The sequence below is a fragment of the Gossypium hirsutum genome, chromosome A11 (assembly GCF_007990345.1).
Source record: "Gossypium hirsutum isolate 1008001.06 chromosome A11, Gossypium_hirsutum_v2.1, whole genome shotgun sequence".
In the NCBI taxonomy this organism is placed as follows: Eukaryota; Viridiplantae; Streptophyta; class Magnoliopsida; order Malvales; family Malvaceae; genus Gossypium; species Gossypium hirsutum.
The window spans coordinates 5,979,018-5,998,503 of record NC_053434.1 but is presented as its reverse complement, the minus strand read 5'-3'; the positions used below and the strand labels follow the sequence as shown (position 1 = coordinate 5,998,503).

The 19,486-nt window shown below is 34.1% G+C and overlaps 3 protein-coding genes across 20 annotated transcripts; 1 reads left to right on the top strand and 2 right to left on the bottom strand.

The window, feature by feature from the left end:
• The first annotated feature begins 411 nt into the window (after positions 1 to 411).
• On the top strand, positions 412 to 2,875 carry LOC107911713 (seed biotin-containing protein SBP65). Of its 2 annotated transcripts, none has more exons than XM_016854695.2 (3): positions 412 to 1,951; positions 2,050 to 2,235; positions 2,357 to 2,875. In XM_016854695.2, the coding sequence occupies exons 1-3, from the start codon at positions 491 to 493 to the stop codon at positions 2,600 to 2,602; spliced, it is 1,893 nt and encodes a 630-aa protein (XP_016710184.1). In that variant the 5' UTR covers positions 412 to 490; the 3' UTR covers positions 2,603 to 2,875. The 2 variants fall into 2 exon arrangements, with proteins under 2 accessions (XP_016710184.1, XP_016710183.1); XM_016854694.2 differs by having other exon boundaries at positions 413 to 1,951; positions 2,345 to 2,875.
• On the bottom strand, positions 2,802 to 9,606 carry LOC107924314 (dihydroorotase, mitochondrial). 13 transcript variants are annotated; one of them, XM_041080781.1, is made up of 11 exons: positions 9,309 to 9,606; positions 9,055 to 9,139; positions 8,640 to 8,785; positions 7,660 to 7,841; positions 7,269 to 7,405; positions 6,661 to 6,826; positions 6,415 to 6,531; positions 5,994 to 6,154; positions 4,211 to 5,508; positions 3,382 to 4,004; positions 2,802 to 3,073 (listed from the first exon to the last, which is right to left on the bottom strand). In XM_041080781.1, exons 2-9 carry the CDS (start codon positions 9,088 to 9,090, stop codon positions 5,263 to 5,265), a joined length of 1,191 nt encoding a protein of 396 aa, XP_040936715.1. In that variant the 5' UTR covers positions 9,091 to 9,139; positions 9,309 to 9,606; the 3' UTR covers positions 2,802 to 3,073; positions 3,382 to 4,004; positions 4,211 to 5,262. The 13 variants fall into 13 exon arrangements, with proteins under 13 accessions (XP_040936715.1, XP_016710186.2, XP_016710187.2 ...); XM_016854697.2 differs by having other exon boundaries at positions 5,215 to 5,508; XM_016854698.2 differs by having other exon boundaries at positions 5,215 to 5,508; positions 9,340 to 9,499.
• Positions 9,607 to 11,798: 2,192 nt separating this feature from the next.
• Positions 11,799 to 17,948, bottom strand: LOC107924372 (probable sugar phosphate/phosphate translocator At1g06470). 5 transcript variants are annotated; one of them, XM_016854785.2, is made up of 13 exons: positions 17,719 to 17,948; positions 16,549 to 17,270; positions 16,281 to 16,450; positions 15,944 to 16,029; positions 15,756 to 15,805; positions 15,415 to 15,482; positions 14,726 to 14,826; positions 14,533 to 14,545; positions 13,818 to 14,002; positions 13,538 to 13,624; positions 12,971 to 13,065; positions 12,141 to 12,252; positions 11,799 to 11,987 (listed from the first exon to the last, which is right to left on the bottom strand). In XM_016854785.2, the coding sequence occupies exons 2-12, from the start codon at positions 17,067 to 17,069 to the stop codon at positions 12,162 to 12,164; spliced, it is 1,467 nt and encodes a 488-aa protein (XP_016710274.1). In that variant the 5' UTR covers positions 17,070 to 17,270; positions 17,719 to 17,948; the 3' UTR covers positions 11,799 to 11,987; positions 12,141 to 12,161. The 5 variants fall into 5 exon arrangements, 4 of the variants coding, with proteins under 4 accessions (XP_016710274.1, XP_016710273.1, XP_016710272.1 ...); XM_016854784.2 differs by having other exon boundaries at positions 11,799 to 12,252; XM_016854783.2 differs by having other exon boundaries at positions 11,799 to 12,252; positions 16,549 to 17,086; positions 17,719 to 17,912.
• Positions 17,949 to 19,486: the final 1,538 nt, after the last annotated feature.

Sequence of the window (19,486 nt, the reverse complement as noted above, 5' to 3'; positions counted from 1 at the left end):
GTACTCAAAAAATCAAGAGTTGATCATCCCTCCCAATCTGTCGTATGTAGTAATGATGAATCAAATTGATTTAAATCTTCACAATGTGAGGAGAGTAAGGAAGAGCAAAGCTTTCTTAAGACTACGGAAATCTGTGCCGCTAATTGGAACAATCAAGCGGGTGACATGTAGTTAAACTTTGACTGCCACCTCAACTCATTTGGAGAGCCTCAACACGTGTGCGCTGCAAATGCGATGAAAGGCATAAATTGTTTCAAACGGACAAGAGAATAAGATGACTCACCTCTCCTATTATTATAATCACAACATGTGTCCCTACCCTCCAACTCAGCCGACTACGTGTCAGCTCCCATGCACAAACCTCCATCTTCTCCAACATCCCCCCCTTCCCCTTATTTTAACACCACTCCATGTTTCATTCTCTCAACTCAACATCAATACTGTTCCACTTATTAGAAACAAAGCAAGCAAAATCCAAAATCAGTGAGATATGGCGTCAGAACAACTTAGTCGTAGAGAAAACACCACATCCGAGAGAGACATTCATTTGGAGGAGAACAGAGTCCCTAAGATGGCTACTCATTTCGAATCTCTTGCCGAGAAATCCAGGCAGTCCGATGTGGGTGCTGCTGCTGCCAAGCACAATCCTATTCATGGTGAGCGCCATGAATTTCACTCCCTTGAAGGGAAAGTCGGTGACGTGAATGTTTCCGCTACCATAATCGCCAAAACGGAAGCAGGTGATCAGGCCAGAGAAGGAAGAGGGAAACAGCTTCAGGAGAGAAAGGGAGAACCTTACGCGATAGGGAAATTCCAAGTGACTGCTCCTGGAGCTGGGGCTGGAGCTGGAGCTGGACAGGAGAGAGGTACTTCAATGGCGTCTAAGGCCGAACACGAGAGTGATAAAGAGAAAGGACGACGGAGTTATGCTGCTGGAACTGGACAGGAGAGAGGTACTTCAGTGGCGTCTAAGGCCGAACACGAGAGTGATAAAGAGAAAGGACGACGGAGTTATGCTGCTGCTGCTGCTGGACATCGACAAGAGAGAGGTGCTTCAATGGAGTCCAAGGGCAGCAAACACGAGAGTGATAAAGAGCAAGGACGCCGCACTCAAATGGCTAGTAGCGAAGAAGGGGTTAATAAGGGAGCTAAAAAAGAGAGTGGTGAGAAACAAGAGCAGTTATCTGTAGAAGAGATATCTAAGCTCAGAGCATCAGCTCAACAGAATTCAATGGAGACCCTAAGGGCTGCCGAAGAACGGTATAACCAGGCCAAGGAATCGGCTGCCCAAGCGCTTAATACCGCCGCTGATTACACCAAAGAAAAGGGCCAGCAAGCCAAGGAAACCGCTGTTCAAAGCGCTCAGTACGCCACAGAGAAAGGCGGACAAGCAAAGGACACCATCATTGAAGGTGCAAAAAGGACTACACAATACATTGCAGAGAAAGGAACCCAGACAAAAGACACTGCAGCTGAAACCCTAGCAAGTACCGGCAACTACACAGCGCCCAGAGTAGAACAGGCGAAAGACTATGCCTTGCAAACGGCAGTGAAAGCCAAAGACTCCGCAGTTGATGTCAGCAAAAACATTGCGAGTTATGCTGGGGAAAAAGCAGTGGTGACCAAGGATGTGACGGTAGAGAAAAGCAAGGAGGCAGCTGAATTAGCGGGGAAAGTGGCTGTCGATGTGAAGGACAAGGCCGTCGTAGCTGGATGGAGTGCGGCACACTATACGACTGAGAAAGCAGTGGAAGGAACAAAGGTGGCGGCGAAGATGGTGGAGGGAGCAGCGGAGTATGCTGGTAAAAAATCAATGGAGCTTGCTGCCAAGCCAATAAGGGCGGCCAAGGATGCTGCTTCAGCTGCTGGCGAGACTCTGAAAGAGTATACCGCCAGGAAAAAGGAAGAGGCAGCGAGAGAATTAGAAGCTAAGAGAGCTACTGAAACACAGGTATTTAACCATTTATGATCCTCTTATCAGTTATCATCCTTCCCTATGTAAATTTCAATTATTTCGACATAATGAATTCTATTATTATTGTTTCAAAGGGTGATATCAGTAGTTACCGAGAAGAAGAAACCCAAGAAAGATCGAGCGAGAGCCAACAACAAATGGAGGATTTGGCCATAAAACCCAAAGAGAAATTCGAGAAAACTGCAAAGCCAATTGGAAATGCCCTGACGCAAACCTTTCAGGGGTCATCAGAGCCTAACAAAACCGGTGAATTAACACAGGTTTATATTTCTGCAAATCAATTCCAAACAACCCCAGTTTCTTTTCACTTTTGTTTATGAAAATATGTTTTCCTGCTGACATGACCGATTGTGATTTGAATATTTTGAGGAAACTGAGAAGAGAAGCCAGGTGGAAGAAGAGAGAATCAAAAAAGTGCCGATGGAGGGCGTAGAGAGAAGAATGGAGAGTGGGGCAGAGAAAACAGTTGAGGGTTCAGGCGTTAGAGAAGAGGAGGAGGAGGAAAACCAAACAGGTGTATTGGGAGCCATTGCTGAAACCATAGTGGAAATTGCCCAAAACACCAAGGACCTTGTTATCGGACCCGACGACCAACCCAGTACTCAGAGCGCCAACCGTTGTGACTGACGATAATAAGCACCCAGCACGCCACAACATACAACGTGGAACCCAAACCAATATATATGATGTGATTGGCTTAGATATTGTGTTTATTTGCTAGTCTTTTAAATAAATAGGAATTCTAAATTCCGACGGCTGTTTTCCCTTCTTTTGGTTTAATGACACGTGGATAATTACATAAAAAAGTTCCTGTTCTTAGTGCATGTGGATAATTTATATTTCAATGCTATAATTTCTGCAATCATAAAAAATAATTACAGATTATAAATTCTGATGATATATCTGTTTTGTTTTAGTACAACAACTTGTCGATATAATAAATATAAAAAAGAATAATGGACATAAAAATACTGAAATGAAGATAAATAACAACTTGAAATAATATTGCAACACGTGTCGGAATTGAAGGAATTAAGAACTATAGTATGTTGTCCCATCTTGTACTTTCCAATGTCTTCCCATTCATAAAACCTACATCTGTATTGCACAGCCAAATCAATCAATATTTCTATATTACAATTATTTAGTGTTTTTAGTATTACCATTTATTCTCAAATTTTGAACTCTTTTTTAATTATTTAATAATGGGTTTATATTAATATACACATAATTTATGTATTAAAAATATGATAAAATTATTTAAAACTTCACAAAAAAAAAAGCGTGTTTTTTTAACAAAAGAAAATAATATGAGAGGCAAAATTGAAGCTTAAATTGTTGGATTGGACTAGACTCACTCTAGAATTTTAATTTAAATAGAAACTAAAAGAAATGAGAAAAATTACCTGCAGAAGCGTAGTATTGAAGTGGAACAATAGTAGTAGTATTGTGGATGGCTTTTTCTTGCACCGGTTTCTCCGACTGGGAAGGATACGGATATCCGCTGAAGCCGACGAGCGAATTCACATCCACATCGGGATTATAGCATCGTAATGTACCGTCGCTAATGGCTCCTTTAACATCGATTAACCGCTTTGTCGGCGTGACGGCATGAGCAGGTCCCATTTTGAACACAGGATGAGTAGGCTGGTGGTCATGATCTTGTAGGAGCATCATTTGGCTTTGCTTTTTATACAAGCTCAGCTCTTCATATATTTTCCTATAATCACCATAAGGTCCTAACACCGGATCCTTTTGCCAGCAAAAGGCTTCCCATATCAGCGAATCCGCCACCTTTTTCCGGTCTTCGTCACTGTTGGCATTACGGACTATCTTGGTCGCGTTGCTAACACCGAAAACCTTGTGCACGGCTTGGAATTCTCGGCACTTATCGGCCGGGAAATAAGGCGCCAAAATGCAATTCTCGTCGCATTTTTTACGTTGATGCTTGCATGCAGCGCATGCCGGATGGACTCGCGATGCGGCTGCCGCTGCTGCTGCTACACCATTGCTAGTTTCCCTTTGCATCCTAATTTTAAGATGGTATAATCAAATTTATATGAAAGTGGAACCAAATAATTTAACTACATATTAAAATACAAGTTGGAATTTACATTAGACATCATCCATCTTATACATATCCTAATATATTAATGGAAGATCAAAATGAAGATTGAAGAAGTGAATAAATAAAAAGGAACAAGGAAGACATGAAGGTGGTAAAATAGAAAATACCTGTGGGGGAAGGGTATAAATATATAAAGTTGGTTTGGAAGGGAATGAGAAAAGTGATAGTGAACATAACATAAATAATAAATGGAGCAGAAGAGGATGGGCAACAATTAAGAGGTTTATGTAAGGTGCACGAAAAGATTGTCACTTTGAATTTTGGGATGAGTTTAGGTGACTCATATGAAGAATAAGAGCTTTTTCTTTTTATAAACACTCTTAATCTTCTTTTTAAACTATTTCCATTCCAGGTTTAAATCAATAATTTAGCTGATGATTAAACAATTGCATCTTATGTGCACTATAACACTATCCAACTCCTGTTGTACTTTGATTAGTGAGGTTTATTTTTTAATAAATAAAATAAATAATATTATTTAACGATATTTTAATCTTTTTAATTTACCAATTGCATTAGTAAAACTTTTAATTTACCATTCATCTAAAGCTTTTTTATAAAAAATATATATTTTTATACATTTTATGACTTTATATATATTAATAATATATTTTAATTGAATTAGTATCACAAGTTAACTTAGCACTGACTCAATATTGAGGACAATATAATAATAAACAATTTAATCTAATATTTTCTTTTTAATAACATATATATTTCATATATTATTATTAATTAGTTTTAAATCATATATTTTATTATTTAATGTGAATATTTATGTTTCAACACACGCATACCGTGTCATAAGATTTCTAATAAAAATAATGTATTTGGCAAACATGTGATTTTTTTTAATAAAATAAACTCCAAAAGGAAAAAAAAATCAAGCCATGAATAAAAAGTTGAGATTTTTCCTTTCACTAAGGACAAAAGTAACATTTCACACACTAATAATTTAAATTTACTTGTTCAACCTCTTTGGCTATCAAAGATTGGACTGTTTTTATTATTGATGTTACGATCACTTATTTTAGCACTGATGTACTAAATAAGTTTATTCTAATGTTGTTACATTAACCAACCAAATTAGGCACTAAAGATTGAATCTCACCTTGGGCTCTAACGATAGAGCTGAATGAAATTCCAAGTAGGGATATGCTTAACCCTTATTAGCCCCTACCTCTTGAACTTCATTCAACATCTCGGCCTTTTCCCCAACACATGGTTGCCACTCAAGTGTTTCACCTGCAAACATAGGGATGATATTGCCAAAAGAAAACGATAAAGAATCTGGAACCTTCCATGAAGCCTTCGTTAATTTAATCTTTGAGGTGTTTCTTGGGAGACCGTAGAAGTCTGGTCCGTTGAAGCTTGTAAATGCTTCTAATTTATCAAGCGCACCTGCCTATGATAGACAACCAAAAGACAGACTCAAGGTAGGTAAACAATCAACCAGAAGTGTAGTATTTCTATTAGATCAAGCAATTGAAAACAACTGTATTATCAAACAATTACTTCTAGAATCCTACAAATAGCCATTTACTATTTCAATGAGAAGCATGATGTATCCCTCAAATGTTTTAAGCACATTCTGCCAACCCACATCTAAACTTAATGTTACTCAAACTCAGGTGCGAGTCGAAAATTGGTGTAAGTCAGACAGTATCATTATTTTTTCCTTTTAATTTTCCATGTATTAGGGCAGTCCTTGGAGAGTCATATCCCTATACAGCTACACCAATACCTGAATATACATAGGATACAGATGTACATGAACATTGGAATCACTGACCAACCTTTCCTTCATTTATATGGTTTCATCTAGGATTCAAATTCCGTTGCAGCATTCTTGAAAATAGTAAGAACCTTATAATTAAATAAGAAATGTACCTCCTCGAAGACCTTGGCATATAGTGAAATTGCAACAGGGGCGTTGAAAATTCCAGCACAACCACAAGAACATTCTTTTCTTTGTTTCTCATGGGGAGCACTGTCAGTTCCAAGGAAAAATCTTTTGCTTCCACTAGTCACAGCTGAAACAATAGCCTGTCCTGGGGTAAGACCAGCACACATAAAAAGTGTGTTAAGACACAATTATTAGAAGAAAGGCTATTAAATTTATCACACTATCTAAGTTTTAAAACCGTAAGGAAAAAAAGTATATTCATGTATGGTAATTACACCATGATTTTAACAAAAGCAATAATTCATAAAACATAGTTCCAACATATAGAAGAAGGAAGTCCAATGATATAAATACAGATAGCAATGCATATTTACAGCATCAAGTAAATTGTTGATTGGAGCATACTGTGGGTTTCTCTTTTGAGTACTGGAAGGCAGTAATTATGCGGCTGCAATCCTCCTTGGAAGAGAGCATTTCTATTGAGAATAAGATGTTGTGGCGTGACAGTTGCAGCCAAAAATCCTACAGTGGAAAACAGAAACTTGAGAGCTAATGAGAAACAAGGAAGAAATCCAAAAGGACATAAACGATTCTACCACTAACACAATAAATGAAGAACCAAATTTCTTCCCAAAAGGCACTTAAGTTTACCTTCTTCACCGGACTCAACAAATCTAACAGCATCCATAGTGGTGATATGTTCCATCACAACCTTTAGTCTTGGAAGCCTTTGAATTAAAGGTTGCAAAACAGTGTCAATGAACACTTTCTCACGATCAAAAACATCAACATCAGGATCTGTGACCTCACCGTGAACCTATAGATAAATCAAATTTCAGTCTTTCTTCTAAAACAATAATAATACAACTTGTAAGCAACAAAAGTAAAGCAAAAAGAAGAAGAAGAAGAAGTAATGTCTTGCAATGTTGACAAGGAAATATAGGCAGCATTTGCTTTTCTCGTGTTATCTAAGAAATCACATTTTTAAAGAAAGAAACCTTTGAAAAACTAAAATATAAGTAACATAGAGAAGGAAGCCACCCGCTTATAAAAGCCTTTTGTCATTTTAGAAAAGAGGATTTGTTGTATAAAGTATAACGTACTATATTCATGAGTTCTTTCATACAAAATGGGATAATGTTTGCTTGTTCAAACATTCTAGCTTCCACAACATGCTAACCCATGATCTTTGCCAACGTACAAAAGCCATGTAGTTAACCGACATACAGAAGTGAACTTAGTAGCATAGTTCAAATTACCAGTAACGGCATGTTTTCCTCAACCATCTCTTCAAGAACTGGTAGACATTTCCCAAACAGATCAGTAACACCATCTTGAGAATTTGTGGTGGCACCAGCAGGGTATAACTTAACAGCAAAGACAACTCCGCTCCTTCCTGTCAACGCATTAGACCAATTGTCAGCAAAACTGCAAGATTCAAGTCAGAACAAATGGAGCCAAATAACAAATAGGAGTCACTTCTTTAATTGTAGTTGCTCTACTATTCTAAATGAAAGGACCAAATTCAAAACAGCAGGAAGTAAAAAAGCTTGGCACAGAAAGGAGAGTGTGGAACTTGGTAGAGGTTTTCCACATGTGAAACAAATACGAGGCTTCCTAGATACCATATTAAATATGAGATAGACTTACTAGCGAGCTTGATCTCATTGGGACTGGTTGTATCTGTTAAATAAAGTGTCATTAGAGGAGTGAAGTTGCTATCGGCAGGTAATGCTTTCAAGATTGATTCTCGATAAGCAACAGCAGCAGCAGTAGTGGTAATAGGAGGCTTCAAATTTGGCATTATTATTGCCCTTCCAAAGTGCTTTGCACTGCAGTAATAATACAAATTAGATGGGAGAAAAAATCACAACCATTCAGATATTAGTCAACGGATAATTTCCCTATAACTTGAAGAAGTAATTCAAGTCAACTAAGGGTGATCAAATGACTGTTTTGATAATTTGGTTGAAGCTTGTTAAAACAGAATTAATCAGACATGTTTAACTTTCAGAACAGAAACCACCCAACCACTAATAAGTAAAAAATCCACCAGATAAAATAAAAAAATCAGTCAGTAAGTTCCAACTACTAATAAGTCGATTCTTCAGCGTAAACCAGATATATATAAAGATTATAAGAGTTCTCTTAGACTGAGCATAGATCAAAGTATGGCATTGCTAATCTTTCTCACTTCTATTTAATCATAATGCAAGACAGGGTTACATTTGAAACCACCAACGCATGTTGGATGCTCAATAAAAATTCAGAAACAGGAAAAACAAAATGTACAATCATGCCCACAAACTGGCATTGATGTCAAGAAAGCAGTCGATGCAAGTGTATGTGAAGGATGTGAAAAAGTAATATGGGGATAGTTTCAAGCAGTATCCAACACAGAGTATCTCAAATAATAGATATTGAATCCGAACCAGTATGGGTCGAAGTAGATAAACTTGGAAACAGTGACAAACTGAGAGACTCAAAATCTTTTATCATTTATGACAACAACCAAAATACAAGTTTAACAGGATTGCAACAGTGATTTCAGCGGCTTGGGTTATTACCATAACCTGAATAATACCCCAAAGTCTAGTATTAGAAAACGTGGGTTATTAAAGTAAAACAACCTGTGAGGGGCAACAGCTTGAAGAAGGTCACCATCACGGAGATGAAGATGCCAATCATCAGGTTGAGTTAGGGTTAGCTCCATCCTGGGTTTGCTGTATTTGGATTTTCTTGACCCGTCAAATCTCGTAGAAGCGAACTTAAATGCCTATAACAAAAGAAACAGTTAAACCAAGTAGAAAGGCAAGGCAAAACCATGAAATGGAGTAATGGTCAAACATCAAACAACAGTGAATGATCTAAGTATAAAGGTTACAATAGAATCCGATTCAGATAAATAAAGCTTCATTCCTCTCAAAAGTCAAAACTAAAAACCCGTGGAATCAAATTGCAAAAGCATTGGTTATTGAATTGACAGCAAAAAAGAAAGTAGAAAGATGGAAGTTAATAATGAAAGAAAATGAAGATTATACATACTTCGCTAGGCCTAGGGAAAACCAATGAATTTATCATTTTAGTAGGAGCAGAGCAGCCTAGAGTGTCTCTCTCTCTTAAAATTTGTCTGTTCAAAAGCAGAAAGGATAGAATCAGGGAAAATGTTTCATCTCATTCCAACATTATTTTTTACCACAAAAAAAAATGAATTTTGTTCAGTGCATTTTATTCAATAAAACGATGGATGAAATTAGAAGAAGGTTTCTTGCAGACAATATATCGAACAGATAGGCTACTTGTGTGCTGAGTCCGAAAGAAAAAATCAACTGAATATTTGGGAGCTTGAAGGAGCTGGAAGCTGATGGAAGAGTGTTGGCTTTGCAATGAGAAGCAGTGAGTAATGGAGTCAGCGGGGCAGCGAGTTTTGCTACTAGTAATTTTATGGGTTTTCCTCGCAGTCGTCTACCATATCGAACATAAAGTAGCTGGGCCTTTTTATTAGAGCTTTTTTTTCTTTATAGCCATCGTATGGGTTTTTTACCTAGATAAAAAAAATTAATAACGAAAATGAGAAAGATTGTAAACTATACAGTAAAATTGGATACGATTACTATGTTAAGCAAGCATTACTTATAAAAAATAATATTTTAATCTAAAAAGAAGTTAAGCCAAAATGTGAGACACCTATTTTCGACTAGAAATGTTCATGGCCCGCTCATATCAAATAATATTTTAATTTCTCAGATTTTTATAAAGTAGAAAGATTAAAAAAATTAGTAATACCAAAACATTGCATGATTATAGAAAAACATATATGATACACAAAATTTAATTAAAACATGAGAAATCATAAAAACATAACCTTTTCAAAAAAAATTTAATTTTTCACATATAAATTGTTGAATTGATGATTTTATTAATTCTTTACATTAAATTTAATAAATGGTTGATCTTGATGTAAGTAATTTGATGACTAAGTTTAATAGTATTAAATAATTTTAATAACTTTTTTAAATTTGAAAACATTTCAACATCAAATTATGAAAAATTAATATAAATAGATTTTATTTTTCATATGAAATTCAAAATTACATCATAACCCCCCAAATTAATAACTAAAAATGATGCCCGCTGACATTTTTGCTTGACCATTTTTTACATTAATTTTTTTTTAATTTTATTTATTTTTATATCTGATGTTGCTTCACAGGATAACAATATTTAATTTTATTGTAAATAATTTATAACATGTCTTGTAATGAATTTTTTTTATATTATCTAAATAAAAAACTCTATCATATTCGATAAATTTAGAGCTGGTGGGTGGAATGTTTTAAATGTTTATCTGTTAACACTTGAATTTGTTTATTATTACTAACTCATACGCTAGAACATATATAAAAAATAATACTCATACTAAATATGTTGAAAGAACTTTTAAATTCTTCAAGAAAAGGCTTTAAAATAATCGCCCATCAAACCATGGTTCAAATCTTCAATAATGGTTTATATCATTCTCGATAAGATTTTATCTCTTACCTCCGTCAATAGCCCTAAAAAATTCAAAAAGGAGAATGCTTCCAAATAACCTGCAAGGCTAATGAAATAAGTGTAAATATAATGTGTAATAATAAATTATGTAAATATCTTGAGCACAAAAAGACTTGAACCGCCAATTTAAAGGTAAAAAGCTCTTGCCTACGAGTAGGGATTGAGCTACTTGAATCAAGAGGTATCTTATTTGGAAATAAACTTTAAATCCCTCAAATTGATGATTCTAATCCTCTTGTGTCCAGGTGATTTCTATAACTAATAATGCACTAGACCAACACTTATCTCATGAATCTTATATTATATTCCTCCCTATAAACCAATTAAGACTCTCAATGTAGATGAAAGACAATTTTACAAAAAAACACTTTACTAAAGATTTAACGGATTATCTAACCATCAGAACTTCAAAAATCTTTGTTGAAATTAAAAGTATATAATAATCAAGTCAAAAATCATTCTATTATTTTTTCATCTATTAATATATAAAAAGTATTAAATATGAAAATGAATTTGTGATTCCTTCTATATCGATATTAATGGAGAAAAAAGTGAAACCAAACTCGGAGTAATCTCACTACAAAGATTGATTCGTACAGCAGACGCCCTTGGACACGTGCTCAATTGAAACGCCGCGTTTCCTATTTTCAGGCCGAAAAGAGATGTTTCTTTCTACTTTCTGTTTAGAAGAAATTAATTTTTTTTATAATTCATTTTTCGAAAGGAAAAAAGTTCTAAAAACTATGAATTTTATTAAATCTGACATAAGATTGGTTTATTTATCAAAGGAAAGCAAATCAGAAAATCCATAAAAGTTGAGAATGTGTCTAATACGAGATAGATAGATCATACACTCATGAACTGTGTTACCCAAACTCAGCATCGAAATTGAGAATGTGTAACACGAGCATACTGCATTTCTTTCAATTATTTCATATGCTTAAAAGATCATACACTCACAAGACATGCCTACATCTAAATACATATCAATATATCAAATACGATACTTAAAGTGAAAGTGGCACCACATACGTACAGTATGTCTATGAGGAAAGGTAAAACCCAAACCATGTGTTTCAAGAAATTACAATCCCTATGGCCATTTAAAGAAAAATATATTGGATTTCAACCTACAACTTAGTGTAGCAATATATCTATCCTCAAATATCTTAAGAATGTCGAGCTCAAGACAAATGACAATTGGACCAGGCATGCATGCATGCGAGATCAAGTACTTAAGAAAAAGATAATCCCTATTGAAAAATTTGATTAAAAGTTACACACAAACTTGTTTTCCCGAACTGTAAAACATCAAGAAATTGTTTACAACTTCTATTAATGCAGGAAACCTTACTGTATCACCGACATTATTGAAGGTAAACTATAAGTCCCGTCATCAATGAGCTCGGCATCTCCTGTTCAAACTGAATTTCTATTAAACATTAATACATCACAAACTCGGTTGGAGGAAATGAATCAATGTAAGATGTGAGAATAAAAGCCGTGGATTGAATGGTGAATCCAGAAATATGTATAGGAATCAACTTATTTATCAAGGCACTATTAGAGAGGCCTACATCATTTGATCTTTAAAGCTCTCAACGGATATCATCTTGATCCTCCATCTCCTCAAGGATGACATACTTCGCAGCATGTTTAGTCGGTGCTGACTCCTGCAGCCTTTGGTATCTTAAAAAACAATAAGAAAAGCAATGTTGGTCAACTTAGCCACGGCAGAAACCAGAAACTAGAAACAAATCAGTAAACAAACTGAGGAATCACATCAATGAACCTAAAAAGAGGCAAAGATAAAGATTGTACAGGTGACAATGAAATGCTGAAGTTTGTACAGGTTAATTATTTAACTGAAGAAATAAATCAGAATAAAGAGCAACTTAACCAATTAACTTGGTAGACCAACAACTAAAAACACCAGATTCCACAATTGGTTTAAAGAAGAAAAGGAAAATGCAAAAATATTAAAAAGAAAGACCAAAATTCTCCCTTCAAATGACATAGAACATTCCTATACACCACTATCTAATTCCGTGCCAACACTTGAGAAAGAAACTACATCACGACTAAAACCTCCAAAACTTTGATTTCAGATATGAACAAAGGCAATCTAACAGAACAGTAAGATCTAAAAACAATAAGCTGAAAAAATGTAAATATTATTTTAGTTCCACAACAAAAGACAAAGCATAGGCTCCTCTTAACACACAATCCAACAAACATGCACCTCCTAACATTCAATTTCTCAGCCATAAGCGCTAAAGCATAAATAAAATATAAAAAATTCAGAAAGTTCTGAAAGAAAATCAATAACTACATCTTTTCTGCAGAAGGCGGTGCCCCAAGCAAGAAGAAATTGCAAATTCAAAAAGTAGATTTATTGACCACTTACTTGTACCAATTGAATAAACTGACTCCAAACATAATTGTGAGAAGCCCAGCTCCTTTTAACCAGGTAAACTCATCATGGAAATAAAATACTGCAACCTGATTAAGTAATAGAAAAAGAATTAGAAAAACAACTACAGATAATGGCGGAAAAATAAGCAACAGCCCCAATCAGCATTAACAAGCAAAACAACAAAATAACGTTATGCATGTGAAGACTGTCACCAGATAAACTAAAGAAGATTTTGTTGGATAAAATAAAGAGGGTTAGAATTCCACTCCCAACCCAAATACAAGCCAAAAAATTACTGAAAATAAAGGGAAGCTGGAACTCCTGAAATAAATGTGTAACATTTGTATCTTAAATGGATAAAATAAATGTGTAACACCTAAAATAAATGTCCAATTACAGATGACTGCTATCTCAAAGTAAGCTATCTGTAGCATGCACAAGTAGATAATAATTGTTTGAACTACCAGCGACTCACAAGTTATATCTTAAATTGATCCTTTAGTAAAAAACCAAGATGTAGTAAAAACCATTAAACAAATATATATCCAAAATATATACCAATATGGTGACAGCCTCCTTCACTACTCCAGCTATTGTCACTGTAACTGCACTGGTTACAGAAACAAGGATGTACTCTGTTAAAACCTGCAAGAACAAAAAATGCTTAGCTTCTTCAATCCACAAGATGTGTATTACAGCTGCATGAAGAGAAACATAAAGCCTGTAAGCTTTTTTAGAAAGAAATAACCTCACCAACCTTCCAAAGGTTGAGAAAAGAGTCAAAAGACAAAGAAAAATATTTAAAATGAAAAAAGGACCCTTCAGCATAAAACCATACCATAAAGAATGCCAGTGTTCCACCAAAAAGCAACAACAAGCAAGTTCGAGCAAGATGCCATGAACTATTAAAATAATTGTTCTGTCCGAATTCATGCCATGGATCCAAGAAGAGAGAAAGAAGAGCTGTCACAACTGCCATTACTGGAGTCACATAGCTCATGAAGGTAAGAGGGTTTTTCAAACCTGGAGAAATTAAACAGAAATGAACTTAGAGCAATGCTGTAAAACACCAGAAGCATGAAGCATAAAATAAAGACTAGCTCATTTTAACAAAACAGGTAACTTCTCGCCAAACTACTCGCAATTTATCACTACATACAAATTCAAACCCTTTCACAGTTAAAAGAAAGTTTTCTGGAATATCATATCAAAATTCAATTTTAAACCCTATTATAAACTTTATATGCTCAAGACAGAAGGATTGCTAAAAATTAAGTTATATAACAAAATTAAACAAAACTATCTAGCAGCCATCAATTCAATTCAATGGAGTAACCATATCTCACATATATGAGTTATCTGGAGACAAGAACACAGTCAGAATGTTGTCTAAATCAAGAATATATGATGACAATATCATGCAAATGCATTGATCCAAAAACATAGAAAAGAGTATGTCAATTACTTGCAATAATAAACCAAGAACAAGAAAAAAAGAATAAACTTAAGGAAAGAGAAAAAAGAGAGGACGGGGATAGTCAGAGGGCACCTACCATAGACTTCTTTCTTTAGATAGCAATCCCATTCCAGAAAGCGTACCATTGAAAAGTCAATTTGGAGACAATCAATAATCAATATAATCAATAAAAATAAATGAAAAAGTAAAAAAACAATTTGAAAACTGGATAAATACTTGAACTCTAAGTCTAATGTTTCACGTAACTAACCAATGAATCAAAGCCATACCTGCAAAAGTATTTGAGTCATACACCAGCGAAATCCAGACATGACAGCAGCAAGCATGACAAAGATAAAACCCCAAAACTCAAATTCAGTGTCCCTTGCAACTGGAATAAAAAAGATCAACTTTCACAGGTGTTATTAATATTTGACATTGTAAAAGCTTGACACACACACACACAGAAGCAACAGCAGAAATGAAGGATGTCACAACCAGCTCACATATTACTCTCACTGTAGAATGTATAGTCTGTCAGATTGATTTGGATAATTAAGGCGAGATTTAATGTTGGAAAGAGATTGTAAGATCGCGGTTAAAAGAGACTTTAGTAGATTATATATTTGAAACAAAACAATAAATCAATTATACCAAATAGATCATTTTCTTGAAATATGCAATCCATTATTAAAGTTACCAGAATGTATCATATTTACAACATAAAAGCAAAATCAAATAAGTACCCAAAAGTTTTTCAAGAAAAAAAAAGTACCCAAAAGAGATTTTTAAAATTGGGTTTCAAAATTGATTTCAACATCTAGGGCACGCTTGTTATTTCAAGGAAAATAAATTGGTCAATGAAAAAAAAAAAAACACTTCGGTCCAACAGAAAGTTAACTAATTTTCAGAAACTGTCTAACGCTTTGAACTGAGACAATTACCAAAACAAAATATGGAATTGGCAAGAATCTTATACCTGTTAATAGAATTCCAATAGAGATTACCACAATGATCCCTAAGAGTTTAAAGCTTGGGGACTCCAACCTTCCAAAATCAACAGTCAACGTTAATATAAATGTATAAAAGACAGCTTAAACTACCGTATCACTAACATCTTTTAAGTTTTTTAGCATTGAACAAGCATAAAAACTTAGAATTTTCAAAGTTATACATGGTTTCAAGCTACTAATAAGCATAAACTACCAAATTACTCGGTCCCTACACCTACAAAAGAGAGCTTCATCCCTACACTTGAAGACCATCTAAACAGTTCAGCATCATCCAAACATTAATGGACACGAAAATTTTAAAACTGACCTGAATGCAAAAGCAAATAGGAGAAGAAATATAGGAGCTGCTGATTTACACTGCAGGGTACACAGGAAGAATATTTTAGTCAATAACACCAACAGAAAAAGAAATATCAAAAAGCATATTCACAGAGTAGGCCAATTTGATGAGACTAAATATACATCACAATTAAGAGTACAGAAGAGTTAACAAACCATTGTTGCAAAAGTAACAGATATGAAAACCAGGGATACATTGCTCAGGTTAACGTCCAGTGCAGTTGAAAGAGCTGTAGGTACAACTGTGAAAGGCAAAGTCTATCTGTACATTAGTTGATAGAAAAGTTAATTAACAGAGAAATGCAGAGGTGGAAAAGCCGTAGAAGAACAGGAGACCAGCATTTTGAAACCTTAAATCTAAGTGTAACGATGCACCTGGCTAGTGATGCAATTTTAAACATATAATTACAAGAAATTTACTCAATGGACCACATGCAAGCACCATATTAACATTATTAATAAGCAGGAAAGAACATATGATTGATACACTCACCTCTGTAGAAGTAATCCCTATATGACATTGCAACCGAAGGCTGAAATCTATGAGACCAATACCACGTTATTGCATTTGATAATAAAGCTTGAAATGCAAAGTGGATAGTATTCATCAACAAGGGAGCAGGAAACTTCCCCAACTCATCTCCCAACAAGGTTTTGTTGTACCTACTCACAGCAAAATATAAGAGGAAAAATGGACAAGGTTCAACAAATATGGTCTTAAAATTGGCTACAATGCTACTGAGATTTTACCATGTACTTACAATGTCAAAAATGTGCTGAAAGTGTACCATACAAGTATAAAGAACAATGTCTTCAACACATCTGCAGTAGAAATAGAGTTGCTAGATGCTTTTGGGCTGCCAGTAGAATTGGCTCCATCAACACTGATATTTGATGATCTTCCATCCCCAATATACTCATTTTCAACATCAAAAGGTGTATATTTCCCATTTCTATCTTTCCCATGTAAATCTTCCATGGCACTTCCACCATTTAAGTGCATACGCTGCTCTGGAAATTTACCGTATCTAATCCCGTCTACAAATCCGTTGTCTAACCCACTCTGATTAAGCATAGGCAACTCAAAATCAGAACCTTCTACGCTAGGAGCAGTACTCTCGGAAGGGTGTTCAAAATGGATTATCCCATCTTCATCAGCCCAGCGAGAGAAGGAGGGCTCCCTGCGAAGACCTGAACCTTGATTTCCACTATGAGTATCAGTTGTCCTGATGCATCCAACTGTTTCTTTATCAAAGTTACTCTCTACCATCTCCTTTCTCATTCTAAGTTAAGGCCCATCTAAGCACAATTAATCAATGCCCAATTAGTACTTTCTTTTCCATCAATTTATACAACTATATCATTTTGCTCAAGTTTATCACGCAAAACTATTATGTGAACAATATTTTGGGCATGAAATGAACTAAGAATCAGCCACTCTACTTAGTGCTTATGTTAGATCATTCAAAGCCCCATATATCACCTGCTGTAAACAAATACAATATCAAAACTTGTCAAAATCTGAGTACAAAAGCTTCATTCGAAAGCAAGAGATGAAGAAAATATGAGACGATGGAACTCTCAATTCCCACTATAAACAAGCAGGCATTATTTCTCAAAAAATAAAATTTTATATCTATTCAGTTTTCGCAGTGATAAAACACCGCATTAAATAAGTTTATTATAACAAATAAGCCCCAACCCTCCATCCCTCAAAATAGGAGCCTCCCATCTCTTAATAGTAAACAACATAAATGAAAAGCAAAAAAGAAAATAGCTCAAATAAACAAAAATATATCTAACAGAGACAAATAAATTTCTTTATCTAAATAAAAAAGCAAGCTAAATCAAACTACGAAGAGCTTCGATGATATTCAAAAATGAAATAAAAGAAAAATAGGAAAAGGAAAAGGAAAAGACATTGAAGTGACCTGGTCAAGTTCTGATGAGATCCAAAAGCAGCGAAGAAGGATGAGAGAGTCGGCAACAAAGAGAGGATCTTTAAAATATGTAAAAGAAAAAAGCAAAAATTAAGAGATCTGGATTTTTTTTAATGTAATAATTATAATTATTATGATTATGATGCTGTTCGCTTGAGCGTTATTATCGAGTCTGCCCAGCTTTTAAATCAAAATCGTACGTTCAACCAGAAATCTCAAAAACAACATCCAAAATGTTATTCGGTAAACGATTTTAATTTATTTTTATTTAACGTAAAAAATATTGAAGTTTAATATTTTAAAGGTTAAACTATTAAAATAGTTATTTTTTATTTATTTTAAATTATATTTTAGTCATTTATGTTTGAAATATTACATTTTAGTCACTTACATTAACGTGTTGTAACATTTTAGTTGTTGAGCTGTTAATTATATGGTACGTTAAATTATCATTTTAAACAAAAATTTTAGATTAAATTATACAATTAGTCTCTATATTTTTATTTTATTTTGAGCAATTTAATTTTTTTATGTTCTTTTAACTTTCTTTTTTTCTTTATTTTTCATTATCTTTTGTTTTTCCCTTTGATTTTCTCCCTTCTCCATCTCTTTTGATGTAGTTTTTCTACGTTTTCCATTTGTTAAAACTAAAGGGAAAGAATAAAAGGAAAATAAAGAAATAAAAAGAAAAAATTAAATTGTTCAAAAATAATAAAAGTATAGGGACTAGTTTTAACAAATAGAAAACATAAAAAAACTATGTTAAAAGAGATGGAGAAGAGAGGAAAACAAAGGGAGAAGCAGAAGATAATGGAAAAAAAAAGAAAGTCAAAACAAACGAAAAAAATGTGGAGACTAATTGTATAATTCAACCTTAATTTTTTTTTGAAATGATGATTTAACGTGTCACGTCAGTTTATTGTTACACCATTAACGATTCAGTGACTAAAATGTTATAACACGTTAACATAAGTAACTAAAAACTAATATTTTAAATATAAATGACTAAAATGTAATATGAGATAAACAAAAGTGACTATTTTAATAATTTACCCTATATAAATTGTGTTAATGTATTTTGTTGGGTAAATTCTGTATAAATAGTACTTCTTTTGCTTTTATAAAAAATTTAGTTAAAAAAATCCAAACATAAGCATTCTTTAATTTAATTAAGCGTTTGCAACTTTTTCAATTAAAAAATTATTTTAATCTCATTTATAAAAAATAAATTAAAAAAGAATTTTATATGCATAGTTATATTAAGTCCAACAACTCGTATTATATTAAAAAGTGGTAATGTTTAATTTGAGTATGGAATTTCAAAAAAAAAAATTGACTATGACTTGAAAAGTTTAAGTTATTCAATATATTAATAATGGAGATAAGGAAAAAAATTATGGTGGTGCAAAGGAGGTCGATTTATTAAAATAAGTGAAAAGTTGAAAAGTATGAGAATAAAAAGAGGAGGATGTTGTGTATGTAAAAGAGGTGAAGTGTTAAAGAGAACCATTTAGGGTTGCGGATGGAAAAGAAAACTCGTTCCTCATTATTCCATAGGGTATTTTTATAAGGGAGAGGTTCTATGTCCAGTAGTGTCATGTTATTGATAAATTCGAGACATGGTGATTATGTGGTTATCTAGGTGGCATGGTTGTTGTAGGTGGGTTATTATCAGATATGGTAGGTGATGGATCATTCACAAGTGCTTCTTAGGTGACTACTAATGATGTCACGTGTCTAAATTAAGTAGAAGTATAAT

Bases quoted from the DNA above. Each gene is read 5' to 3' on its own strand.
- LOC107911713 (XM_016854694.2), top strand. From the start codon at position 491: ATGGCGTCAGAACAACTTAGTCGTAGAGAAAACACCACATCCGAGAGA. The intron at 1,952-2,049 runs GTATTTAACCAT...ATTGTTTCAAAG, and splicing joins AGAGAGCTACTGAAACACAG to GGTGATATCAGTAGTTACCG. The intron at 2,236-2,344 runs GTTTATATTTCT...GAATATTTTGAG, and splicing joins AAACCGGTGAATTAACACAG to GAAACTGAGAAGAGAAGCCA.
- LOC107924314 (XM_041080777.1), bottom strand. From the start codon at position 9,090: ATGATAAATTCATTGGTTTTCCCTAGGCCTAGCGAA. The intron at 6,155-6,414 runs GTATGCTCCAAT...GTCTTACCCCAG, and splicing joins ACTCAAAAGAGAAACCCACA to GACAGGCTATTGTTTCAGCT. The intron at 5,509-5,993 runs GTACATTTCTTA...TGTCTATCATAG, and splicing joins ATGCCAAGGTCTTCGAGGAG to GCAGGTGCGCTTGATAAATT.
- LOC107924372 (XM_016854784.2), bottom strand. From the start codon at position 17,069: ATGAGAAAGGAGATGGTAGAGAGTAACTTTGATAAAGAAACAGTTGGA. The intron at 15,806-15,943 runs GTTTGTTAACTC...TGTACCCTGCAG, and splicing joins CTGTTACTTTTGCAACAATG to TGTAAATCAGCAGCTCCTAT. The intron at 12,253-12,970 runs GTAAGTGGTCAA...TTGTTTTTTAAG, and splicing joins AGTTTATTCAATTGGTACAA to ATACCAAAGGCTGCAGGAGT.